The sequence below is a fragment of the Pithys albifrons genome, chromosome 21 (genome assembly GCF_047495875.1).
Source record: "Pithys albifrons albifrons isolate INPA30051 chromosome 21, PitAlb_v1, whole genome shotgun sequence".
NCBI classification, from domain to species: Eukaryota; Metazoa; Chordata; class Aves; order Passeriformes; family Thamnophilidae; genus Pithys; species Pithys albifrons.
In genome coordinates this window covers 8212881-8225423 of record NC_092478.1, presented here as the reverse complement: position 1 = coordinate 8225423, position 12543 = coordinate 8212881, and the positions used below count along the sequence as shown (strand labels likewise).

Sequence of the window (12543 nt, the reverse complement as noted above, 5' to 3'; positions counted from 1 at the left end):
GGAAGAAAACAACCTGTTTTCCAGGGAATGGTCTCTCCTCAAGAGTTCTGTGCATCAGGTCTGGTGCAGCCAGGTAGAGTCACTGTTGGCCTCACCAGCTGGGCAAAGGAAGTGCCACTCCTGGCTGTGACACTCTTGAGTAATCAAAGGCAGGGATTGTCACCGTTAGAACTGACTTCCTGACTGAGTGCTTGAGGCAGATGTGGTTCATACTCTGGGGTCTGCTGAGATGGAAAGATGAAATGTTGGCACAAAGAGCTTGTGTGTGCTTAAAGACTTCACCAAGGGTTGTGCCTCTGTCAGAAGCCTTCACCAAGCTTTCTTCAGAGCACCTGTGCCAATTGCCTAAACCTTTGCAAAAACACTTTGCCTTTGAAAGCTGTCAGAAGTTTAAAAAGTACCACTTCTGAAACCTCCCCCCTGTCCCTGGGGTTGGTGCTCAGACGTGGCACCCAGCAGATGGCAGTTTGATTGTGATTAAAGTAAATCTGTCCTGCAATATTCAAGTGACTTTGGTTTGGTGGGTTGGTCTAGAGCTGCCTAAGAGGTCCCGCCATCTGCTTGGACCTGCTGCTCCAAATTGTTCTCTCCAGTGTTTGACTACAGTGCTGTGATTGCTGCTTGGTGCTCTGAAACTACCCACTTCTACCAAATTAACGAGGAAGTTTAGTGCTTGATAAATGATTTTACACTTGTCAAACTTGCAGCCCCAGCAAAAGGAAATGCCACATCCCAGTAAGTCACTCCTGCTCTACCAGATGAAACTCCCACATCTTCAAACCTTGTCTCCCTGCAGGGGTGTGACTGGTTCCATCTAACCCTGCCTAGCTCATGTGCAGTCCCAGGGCTAGAGAGCACTGCTCAGAGTGTGAAAGGCAGGTTTGAACTTGAATCTAAAATCTAAGTGGTTCATGTTGCTGGAGAATGTGTGGTCAGGTTCTGGGATGCTGGGCCTCAACACTTGCTTAAAGCTGAGTAACACAGTTCTGGACCTGCCAAGGATGTAGAGTTTGATATTTTTTAAAATTTTTTTTAATAGTTTAGCATTCAGACAGTTCTCTCCTGGAAGACCTGATCAAACACTGTCTGTCACCAGGAACTTTCCTGGCTTTATTGTCAGGTATTCCCTGGGTAACTCAGATCATCCACTGAAGAGACTTTAGTGAAGCTTTTGCTGCTAACTTGGTGTGCCAGAGCCTGGGTGTTACTTGTTGCTCGTGTGTGCTGTTGGAAAGGCTGGGCAAAGGGGAAGTGGAGTGCAACAGCCTCTTTATCAGGAACTGCAGAGAGGCAGGAGCAGAGCTGGGGCATGGCCTTCTCAGAGCCGTGCAGAGCACAGCTGATAAGGGCTGGTGCTCCAGACCAGCACAATCACCCTAAAGTGGCCTTGAGGGGCTCACCCTTCTTGGGAGACCTTGGGCTTGAAGGTCTCCCAGAAAGAAAAATATCAGAAATACTAGAAGTGATAATTTCTCTAATAGTAGAGCACTTGGTCTAGAGTCTTCAAGGTGTGTTCACTGATGAGCTGTGTGTGTATGAGGTGAACTGACCACTCTGCACTTCCACTGCAATAAACTGCACTTCCAAATGCAATAAACTGTGTTTCTCTATGAACTGTTTAGTTACCAGCTGTGCAGACACTTCATTTAAAGGAGTGCATGGACAGACCCAGGGCCCAGCAGAGAAGGAAGTGGTTTATTGGTACCTTGTGTTAAGTAGGGCTGTGCATGAGCCATTTCTGATCTGTCTGTCCATCTCGGGTGTGCTGGCTCTGCCTCCTGCTGAGAGACAGGACGAGCTAATTGCCAGACAGGGAGCTGTTTTTAGCTCTACGAGGATGAAGATGAAGCTCAGACACCTCACGTGTGATGTTAAGCTTGAAACAGTGATAGCTGTCAGGCTCAGGGGAATGAGTTCAGGAAGGAGAGTGAGTACTGAAGCTGCAACTCCAGCACAGCTCCAGGAGCAGGAGAGTTCAGAGTGCCTTAAACACAAGGTGTGACTCTTGGGGATGGTCCTGTGCAGGGCCAGGAGCTGGACTTGATGAGCCTTGTGGGCCCTCCCAACTTGGCTTATTCTGTGATATGAGAGGCTCCAAAGTTGAGTTTGTAAATGGACCTCAAAGACAAGGTACCCAAGCACTTCATGCCATTTTTGGGTAGCGTGGTTGTATTGTCACAAAAAAATATGAGAAGTCAGATGTCTCCTGTGACATTCACAAAAGCTGTTCAAGGCTATACTGAGGAACCAATTTAATGTTATACCTTTTTTCTCTTCCAGCTCCAAAATCTGGGCATCAACCCAGCAAACATCGGGTTCAGCACTCTGACAATGGAGTCTGACAAATTCATCTGCATCAGAGAGAAAGTGGGAGAACAGGCTCAAGTGGTGATCATTGACATGAATGACCCCAGCAACCCCATTCGAAGACCAATTTCAGCTGACAGTGCTATCATGAACCCTGCCAGTAAAGTCATTGCATTAAAAGGTAGGAAGGCCTGATAAAGAGCTGTTTGAAGTGGCTGCAGAGCTTTCTGTAGGACTAGTTTGTGAGTGACTGAGGTCACTCAGGTGGTTTATGTGGGAGGATCCCTTAGCACTTCTCCACAGCTTAATGGGAGCTTAAGTTGAATGCATTTTCTGTTCTTCTGGAGGCAGCTGGACTTTAAGCTTCAGCTGAGACTTCCTGCCATTTGCTGGTCATTGGGATGAGGTTTTTCCCTCAGTCCAAATGCTGTCAGCTTCAGAGCAAGGAGAGCTGGAAGGAAAGCATGGGCTTTGAGGAGTCACGTTAGAGGGAAGTGTGTAAGATCTGTCCTTGCAGAAAGGAAGGCTAAGGCTGGGAAGGGGGGAAGTATTCCTGAAGGCCTTAGTCTGGCCTTGCTGGAAGAGGCCAGTGAACCAGTGTGTGTGTATTTATTACAGCAGTCAGTGATAAGAAGGGTAAAACTATGCAGGCAAGGCTTGAGTGGTGAATGAAGGGCAAGGCCAGCCAGCTTGGTATCTCTGATGATACAGAGAGCAAGCATTCCTCTGGAGTCTCCAGAAGTTTCCATCTCTTTCCCTAAGAGGCCCCAAAAGCCTTAAATACAGTCATTCTAGAAATGCATGTGTTGCTAATGGAAAGATTTGTATGTATCCAATGTTACTAACTTTGACCTTAATCCTGTGCTACTGTTTTGTCACAACTTTAATGCTTTCTTGTGTGTGCAGATGGTGAGTTACTTCATTTGACTGTACTAGTTCCCGTTGTGTCTTATGACAAGAAAAAGCAGAATAAAATGGCTCAGATTTATGGTGCACATGGCTGAACAGTGGTGTTTAAGCAAACAAAAGCCTAAAATTCAGAGGCTTTTTGTGCCCTCCCAAACAAGGGAGTCCTTAAGATTCCTAAAAGTAACCCACTCAAGATCCCAAGGTGTACTTCAACTGTCAGGATCTTGATACTGAGCTTTTTATAAACAGGACCGACCCCTTTGACTCAAATCTGGATTTTGCCTCGTAATAACCCTTGCACAGCATGTAGGATACGTGTTACCTGAATGTCCCCTCCCCTGACTCCAAAGCTCCAGCTGCACTAGATCTGGAAACAAACTGCTGCCTGTAGCCTGAGTAACGCTGTAGGAGACAGATTTCTCCAAGTTCTGGAGAAACTCCTGACTCAGCATCATAAAACAATTGCAGAACTAATGGTGGCTTTGAACTAAAGTAGGCCTTGGTGAGTGTGGGCCCTGGCCCGTGTGGCACAGTGACTTTGTCAAGCTGAACAGTTAGTAACTGTAGCAGATACTCTGACCTGCCTCTAGTTTCATGTGATCTTTTTTATATTCCTCTCAGGCTACACAAGCATGTGCTTGAATAGCTCTCTGCTAAAACTAGTAGAACTGGTCAGAACTTTCTTATCTTCTCAACAGGAAGAACTAATTTCTTATGCCACTGTGTTGTAAAACCTGGTAGAATTGACTGCAGGTGGCTGTTCAGGATGTTTGTATGCACCACTCTGTGTAATTTGGAGAACTTTTCCCCTTGCCTTCTAGAGCTTGTATTGGTCACTAGATTCCTTTCCTTGCACAGTTTGTTGGTCTGGTTTGCAGTCAGTAGCTGTGTATCCCACTAGTGCAACCCAAAGGTTTTGATTAATAAGCCTCAGTTACATAAGTCCTCTACCAATTAACTGTTCCATGTTGTGCCTTTCTAGTACTTTAAACAGATGTGGACATAGTTTTTAATGATACTGGCATAGCTCTCCCCACAACTTCAAAGAGCCTCAGCATGATTGTAACCTGGTTTTGGTGTATGTGAAGTATAGTACAACCTGTTTGTGTGGCTGAAGCTTTTGTCTCCTACCAACCTGTTCTCCGCATCTGTTTGATCGCTCAGTAGTGGCAAATGGGTAAAATTAGCCCTAGGAGTGTGCTCTGGTTCAAAGTACCAGCTGGTCCCTGAAGATCTGCCAGTGTAGAACAGCTTTTTCTTGAAGGAAGTCCCGAGGGTTTCTTGTCCTAGTGCAGCTCTTCTGCTGTTACCCAGTGCTTGAAGTGTGCCCTGGCTGACAACGCTGTGTTTTCTAGCCGGGAAGACGCTTCAGATCTTTAACATTGAGATGAAGAGCAAGATGAAGGCTCACACGATGACAGACGATGTCACCTTCTGGAAGTGGATCTCTCTGAACACGGTTGCCCTGGTGACGGACAACGCCGTGTACCACTGGAGCATGGAGGGGGAGTCGCAGCCCGTGAAGATGTTCGACCGCCACTCCAGCCTTGCGGGCTGCCAGATCATCAACTACCGCACCGATGCCAAGCAGAAGTGGCTGCTGCTCACGGGCATCTCTGCACAGGTGAGCACCAGGGAGCCCAGGGCAGCCCCACAGCGTGTCTTCCTCCTCCTCCCATTGATATGTTTGTTTTCTGAAATGTAAATGCTTCGTCTTTAAATGATAAGTGTAACTGAACATCTTGCATTAATATAATGCTATAAACACTTGTCCAGGGTTGAGGGTCTGAAGTGATGCCTTCGTAGGAGAAGCATGGCATGAGACTTCAGTTTGCTGTAACATATTTACCAACAGGAACTTGCATGCAATTGCTGTCTGAGTGCCTGTGCCTCCTGACTCTTGCTCTGTCTTGTCCAGCAAAACCGTGTTGTGGGAGCCATGCAGTTGTATTCTGTAGACAGAAAAGTGTCCCAGCCCATCGAGGGACATGCAGCCAGCTTTGCACAGTTCAAGATGGAAGGAAATGCTGAGGAATCCACTCTCTTCTGTTTTGCAGTAAGAGGGCAAGCTGGGGGTAAGGTAAGGCTTGGTTCTAAGTATGCTGTAATCTTTAGAGACTCACCCTGCTTATCTGCTTTCAGGAAAGCAAGTGGTTTAATGCAAAGTGTTGCATTTAAGAAAAAAAGTGAAGCACTGTGTGTGTCTGGACAGTATATATATAATGTAAATAAGAGTTGGTGCATACAGAGATTCCCAGCAGGGACTACCTGATGTGGCAGGAGCCTGTTTGGAGTCGGGAAGTGAAGTGGCATGTCATGACCAGCCTAATGAGCTGTTGGAACACGTGACTCCCAGCAGCACAGGCTAAGCTTGAGGGAAAAGCTGTTGTAATCTTTCTTTGATGCTGATCCCCAGTATCAGACTTACCTTATTTCCAAGGTATTGTATGGGAAAAAACTGAAGCACTAGGCTAAATTAGTGATCTAATGCCAGCACTGGAATTGTGTGAGCTACTTTGACAGACAAAACAATATAAAATGAAAGGTTGGATTCAGAGAAATATCTTCAGAACTGTCACTGCAGAATGTTAACTAAGTTGAAAGAGTGCATATAAAGTGACTTATCTGAATCCTTAAACTTCCAAGTAACTAGGGGTAACTGAAGATCATATTTAACTGATTCCCTCTCTTACAGTACTTGAATACCACATGCCACACCTTTAACCAGTGAAAGTATTTAGGAAGACTGACTTAGTTTGTCTTTGCTTAAGTTTGGGATTAAGGCTCAGCAGTGGGAGAATTGCTGCAGCTTCACTGTTGAATCTGTTGTTAAGTAAATTAGATACAAGAACTAAGAGACTGATGTTACCTCTTGCACAGCTGCATATCATTGAAGTTGGCACACCACCTTCTGGGAATCAGCCCTTTCCAAAGAAAGCTGTGGATGTCTTCTTCCCTCCTGAAGCACAGAGTGACTTTCCTGTTGCCATGCAGGTATGACAGACTGCAAAGAGGAGCATGAGAACAGCTCTGTGGCTTCTCTGGGTGGATGGACAGTAACAGAGCCCTGGGAGCCAGGTGGTCAGTGTGCTGGCCTGAGGGTTGGCCTGAACTGGTGTGACTGGTGTGCTGCTTCTGATTCAGTAGTGATAAAGGGAAGGGACAGACAAGCTGCAGTCACAGGCAGCATGTTCTTATTTGTGGAAAAAATATCCATGTTGTTTTAACTGCTTTTCAACCTCTTCAAACATCATTCTACTGCGACAGTACTCGAGTAGTGTGTAAAAATATAACAGCACTTCTGGTTGTCCTGAAATGGCCCAGCTGTCTGCTGAGTCTCAAAAGCACTCACTCTTTTATTCAGGACCAAATTAGATTCCTCTCTTTCTGTTTTGCAGATCAGTGACAAGCATGATGTTGTGTTTCTCATAACAAAGTATGGCTACATCCACTTGTATGACCTGGAAACTGGCACCTGTATCTACATGAACAGAATCAGTGGAGAGACCATATTTGTTACTGCACAGCACGAGGCAACAGCTGGAATTATTGGAGTCAACAGGAAGGGACAAGTAAGGAAGCTTGGCCTGGAAAGCATTTAACTAATCCCACTGGCCCATAAAGATACAGGGTTCACACCCATGTCTAAAAGTTTCCAGAAGTGTTAACTTTGAACCCTGTTCAGCACATGTGAGGTCTGGCAGTGTTGTGAGCCCCAAAATAAGTTTGCTGCTGTATCTCCATACACATCTAACTTAACCCCTTCAGACAAGTGTACTGACATTGTACAGCTGTGCCTTTAGACCAGGTTGATTGGTGTTGCTTGTTGAGCGTGGGTAACATGGAGCAGAAGACTTGTTATCCTGTAGGATTGGTTATTTAAGACACTGAGTACAGATTTTAGAAAGATTCCTTTTATCCCTGTGTTTTTGACCTCTGTAAATGGCTCAGTTAAACTGACTGTTTGATGCAAGTGTTGGTTGGTACTGGTTCTTTCTAAGAGGCTTACTACTTAAATAAACTGGCAAGACTCTGCAGCTAGCAAGGGATGAAAAGCTTTCCATGTATGCCTTAACTTGCCTTTTAGAAGTTAACTTAGCCCTTGGCTCCTTCTCATCTTTGGGCTAACTGGAAGTTTCCTTTGGTGTTCCTCAGGTGCTCTCAGTGTGTGTGGAAGAGGAGAACATCATCCCCTACATCACAAACGTGCTGCAGAACCCCGACCTGGCGCTGCGAATGGCCGTGCGCAACAACCTGGCGGGGGCTGAGGAGCTCTTTGCCAGGAAATTCAACGCACTTTTTGCACAAGGGAACTACTCAGAGGCAGCAAAAGTGGCAGCCAATGCCCCAAAGGTAATGGGCTGGGTTTCAGAACAGCACTGAACTCCTCTGGCTTGAGCTTCTTGCTTTCAGAAAGCTCACTGAGTTTCCTAAGTGGCAAGAGCAGATTCTTGTTGCTGCTCCTGCCCTAATGTAGTCCTTGGTGTACAGGTGCTTCACAGGTGTATTGGGTGCTGAGTAGTGATTGTGTGCTGGAGGGTCTTAAAGCTTGTGTGAAGCCCACAGAGGGGGAGAGGAATAACTGATGAAGTAATGGCTACATGGCATAATGTTTCTGGTATTTACCTTTACTTCTCTGGTGATGAAAAAAGTGTCTGTGAAAAGACAGCCTCTAGCTGAGGCTGCACCTGGAAACAGGATCAAAAGGACAGACTAAGAGACTGAATTCAGATGAGAGGAACTTGCTTGCAAGGACAAGGATGTCTTAATTCTGAACTTAAATTTGCATGCTACTGAAACAAGTCTAATGGGCTGCTATAGCACATTTCTGCCAGAACATCTCAGACAGTGCCCGACCTGATGTTCAGCCATATTGCTTCTGCCATTCTGGGCTGGCACAACATAGCAGTGCTTGTGACAGCTACAGTGACATTGCCCTCAGCTTTCTGGAGGAACTCTTGCCAAGCCAGGAGAGCAGCAGAGGAAACTAAAGTGTGTGTGTGTGTGTCTGGCAGGGAATCCTGCGCACCCCGGACACCATCCGCCGGTTCCAGAGCGTGCCAGCGCAGCCAGGCCAGACCTCCCCACTGCTGCAGTACTTTGGCATCCTGCTGGACCAGGGGCAGCTGAACAAGTACGAGTCCCTGGAGCTCTGCAGGCCGGTGCTGCAGCAGGGCCGCAAGCAGCTCCTGGAGAAGTGGCTGAAGGAGGATAAGGTGAGCTGGCGGTTCATACCTTTGGAGCCCTGAGGGGCAGAAGTGCTTGACAGCTCCCTCACCTCCCCAGGAAGGAGCTGGGAGCTGCTCAGTGCAGGGTGTGATCACACAGCTGAGCAATAGGTGTTCGCTGTGCCCACAGCTGTGACTCACCACTGCAGGGGAATTGATCAGACACCTCACTCGCTCTGCTTCAAATCACAGCGGGGTGCAGCGAGTGTGTGGAGAGCCTCAGAGCTGCTGCTGTTCTTCCCGAAGCACTCCTTTGGATACTGAATTGCATATGCTTTGAGCTGTGCTTACATTTCTGTAATTAGCCCCAGAAACATGCTGATATGTGTCACCATTCTCTTTAGCTCTAAAAATGCTTTTGACTCCTGTAGGACAGCAGGAGGAACAGTCACTGCTGAAACAGTTGGCTAAGGCTGTCAAGCTGGGCCTGAATTTTTTTTTAAAGAAGTCCAAAAGGAGGATAAATGAGGAAGAAGGTGGCAGTGCATGGCACTGTCAGGGTGGGCTGACTGTATTTATGTCTCTGAACAGCTGGAGTGCTCAGAGGAGCTGGGAGACCTTGTGAAATCTGTAGATCCTACGCTAGCACTTAGTGTCTACCTGAGAGCCAACGTTCCAAACAAAGTCATCCAGTGCTTTGCTGAAACAGGACAAGTCCAGAAGATTGTTTTGTATGCTAAGAAGGTGAGAGGAATTAAATTGCCTTATCTGACCTGTATTTAAGAATAACTAGTGTATGTTCCAAGGTAGCTGAAAGTAATTGGAGGGGGGAATCTCTGCCCTCAAGTTTGTTATGAATAATTACTGCTGGGCTTCAAACCTAAATCTTGTCATGCTTTCCTATGTGGCTTTTCCAAAAGAGGAACTCCTGACTGGTTTGTGTAATCTTAACAGTAGCTTTTACTGAGCTCTGTGTTTAACAAGGTGTGTGCTCTTGTTCTTCCTTCTCTCCAGGTTGGATATACCCCAGATTGGATATTTTTGCTGAGGAATGTAATGAGAATCAGCCCTGATCAAGGACAGCAGTTTGCACAAATGCTTGTTCAAGATGAAGAGCCTCTTGCAGATATAACACAGGTAAATAACTTCATTGCACTGAAATGTTGAGGTCAAAGCATCAAATTGGTAAGAGTATGGCTCCTCTTACCAGAGAAAGATTTGGAACTACGTGTTTGGATTTACCTTAGTGGGGCAATGCTGTTTCTTGCCCAGTTCTAAGAACACTAAATGACAGCTTAGAGCAGTGTCAGAATATGGTTTAGCTTTGGAAGCTGCTCTTGATGGTACTTTGGTTAAAAACTGGAAGTATATTTAAACAAAAGCCTAATTTTTTTTCTTTTTTTGCAGATTGTGGATGTCTTTATGGAATATAATTTAATTCAGCAATGTACAGCCTTCTTGCTGGATGCACTGAAGAATAATCGTCCCTCAGAAGGTCCCCTGCAAACACGTTTACTTGAGATGAACCTCATGCACGCCCCTCAGGTGTGTATTCAGAGTCCCTGCACCAGGCCTGGCCACAGCTGGGTGTGCCACAGACTGGTGACAGGGCTCAGGAACTAAGTGGAATTTTCAATATTCCTTCTAGGTTGCAGATGCCATTCTGGGAAACCAAATGTTTACTCACTACGACCGGGCTCACATAGCGCAGCTGTGCGAGAAGGCTGGTTTGCTGCAGAGAGCGCTCGAGCACTTCACGGACCTGTACGACATCAAGCGGGCGGTGGTGCACACTCACCTCCTCAACCCTGAGGTACAGCACCCTCCAGCTGGGAAAAACAGGCCATTCATAATGGCTTTCATCGAGTCTGAATGGCTTCTGTGTCTTTGCAGTGGTTAGTGAATTATTTTGGGTCCTTGTCAGTGGAGGACTCTCTGGAGTGTCTGCGGGCAATGCTGTCTGCGAACATCCGTCAGAACCTGCAGATCTGTGTCCAGGTAGCCTCAAAATACCACGAACAGCTGTCAACACAGTCACTTATCGAGCTCTTTGAGTCCTTCAAGAGCTTTGAAGGTGAGTTTGTAAAGTAAGAAATGTTGGTTTTTTGAGCTCCCCAGGTTCCGGCGCGAGAATCACGATGTAACCTCCATAGGAGTATGATCTGTGCTTTAATTTATTGTTTACATTACACACACACATATCACATATTCTCTCAGTCTATGAATAGTACAGGAATATCATTGGTCAATGGCTGGGGCGTGCTACCAGCTGGATTGGTGCTTTTCTCAAAACTGTGCCTTTCTGTATCAGTGTGTTTACCTGCTTCTCCTAACGGCTGCCGCATTCTATCTTTTGTTTACTGCTCTTCTTGAAGCAGGCTCAAGGATACAGAGGCCCTGTTTCCCTCTCCATGGCCTGGGCTGTGCACAAAAACTTCTAAGTTCAAATTTCTTCCAACAAGTTTGTACTTTTGCAAGAGGAGCTTGTGTGTATGAAGGACTGTCTGTCTGCTGAAATCCAGAAAGCTGTAGTGAACTTGAAGTAGTTAGGCCTCAAAACTGTCTTGAAACCTGACCTAAACCTTAAAATTTCCTTGTTAAGGAGAGGCACCAACATTCAGTTGCATATTTTGTTCTTCTGAAATGCTACAAAAAGCTTGGAGCTATGAAAAACCCAAAAACATAAACTGAAGAAGCTTCTGACCTTTTTCCTTTGTCCAAAATGATCATCTTAAGTTTGTGTAGCCTTTGGGACTTGGGCTTTTGTTACTTCTCAATGTGACCAGCAGAATAACATGTTGATTGTTTCTCTCCAGGTTTGTTTTATTTCCTGGGCTCTATTGTAAACTTCAGCCAGGATCCAGATGTGCACTTCAAGTATATCCAAGCTGCATGCAAGACAGGACAGATTAAAGAAGTGGAAAGAATCTGCAGGGAAAGTAACTGCTATGATCCTGAACGTGTTAAAAACTTCCTCAAGGTAATGTTTGGGTAACACTGGAATGTCTTGGCCTGTTTGGGGTTCTTATACAACATGGTGTTAAATAGATGAGTTTGACCTTTGCACTTAAGGATCCAACTGTCTCCTTAAACCAGAGGTATCTACCATGTTGACAGTGCCTCCTAATAAAGTCTGAGCCTGGAATACTATCTGAAAAATGGAGAATCTGTCAGATCAGTTCCTCACTACTCTTAGTAAGGCTAATCTGACTTGAACTCTTAAAATGTAGTAATTGCACCAGCTCACCTGGAGCTTGTTACAGCTGTGTGCTGTAAAGTAGCAGACAATTTATGTGGAAGGTTGAGAACCACCATAATGCCAGATGAGTTGGTAATGCTTATTTACAGTGTAATCAATTGAGCTACAGAAACAGCAAGTTAATAGTGTCAATAAATTCCATAAATGCTTCATGGGAGTTCTGGGCTCCATAAGGAGGTGCTGACTGATGTTACTGCTGGGGTTCAGAGCATTGCTGAAAGACTGCTGAAGAGTAGGAAAAGATGGTGTGCTCAAAGTTCAGATTCTGTAGTCTTAGTGCTGAGCTTACTTGCAAATCCAAGACTACTATAAATACCTGAGAAACCATGTGGGAGGGGAAAACTTTATCTGGGAACATTTCCTGCCTTCATGTGTGTTGGTTACATAGCATAGTCTTAGATTTTGCTGATCATATCTGAAGATGGCAAAACTCTTCACAAGAGAATTCTATAAAACTAAGCTGGTGTCACAGAGGTGTAAGGTATGTAATTTGATCAAGCCACCTAAGATATGTTATCAAGCTGTCAAATTCCTGATGAAAGTTATTGTTTTTTGTGCTGTTCCATGTCTGGAATGTGCAGGACATGTACCAGGTAAATCTCCCAGTACAGGCCTCCCTGTGTAAAGTCCTTAAGTGTAATTTCTATGTAGGATTATATTCTGGGATGTGCATGTTGGAATAAGTGATCTGAAATATGCATCCGGAATACTGTCTGCCACATAGACTAAGCTTCTGTACTGTAACCATTGTAACCTTATGCTGAAAGTTGGAATGCTTTTAGATAACTGATGTGATGAGCCATTTCAGTAGTACTGCTGCAAGCTGGATTCTTACAGTTCCGTAACTCCAGAGCTGGGAGGTACCACAAGGCACATGGCACTCGGAGTCAATGCTGTGTA

The 12543-nt window shown here is 45.5% G+C and overlaps 1 protein-coding gene across 1 annotated transcript in view; it reads left to right on the top strand.

Moving 5' to 3' along the window:
• Nucleotides 1–12543, top strand: part of CLTC (clathrin heavy chain) — a 30292-nt gene that overhangs the window by 5068 nt on the left and 12681 nt on the right. Inside the window, exons 2-14 of the mRNA XM_071575313.1 lie at nt 2281–2488; nt 4572–4840; nt 5135–5296; nt 6097–6210; nt 6615–6788; nt 7372–7569; nt 8232–8432; nt 8976–9128; nt 9399–9521; nt 9792–9929; nt 10033–10197; nt 10278–10458; nt 11201–11364. Coding sequence (XP_071431414.1) covers nt 2281–2488; nt 4572–4840; nt 5135–5296; nt 6097–6210; nt 6615–6788; nt 7372–7569; nt 8232–8432; nt 8976–9128; nt 9399–9521; nt 9792–9929; nt 10033–10197; nt 10278–10458; nt 11201–11364 — 2250 coding nt within the window. The remainder of the gene's footprint in view (nt 1–2280; nt 2489–4571; nt 4841–5134; nt 5297–6096; nt 6211–6614; nt 6789–7371; nt 7570–8231; nt 8433–8975; nt 9129–9398; nt 9522–9791; nt 9930–10032; nt 10198–10277; nt 10459–11200; nt 11365–12543) is intronic.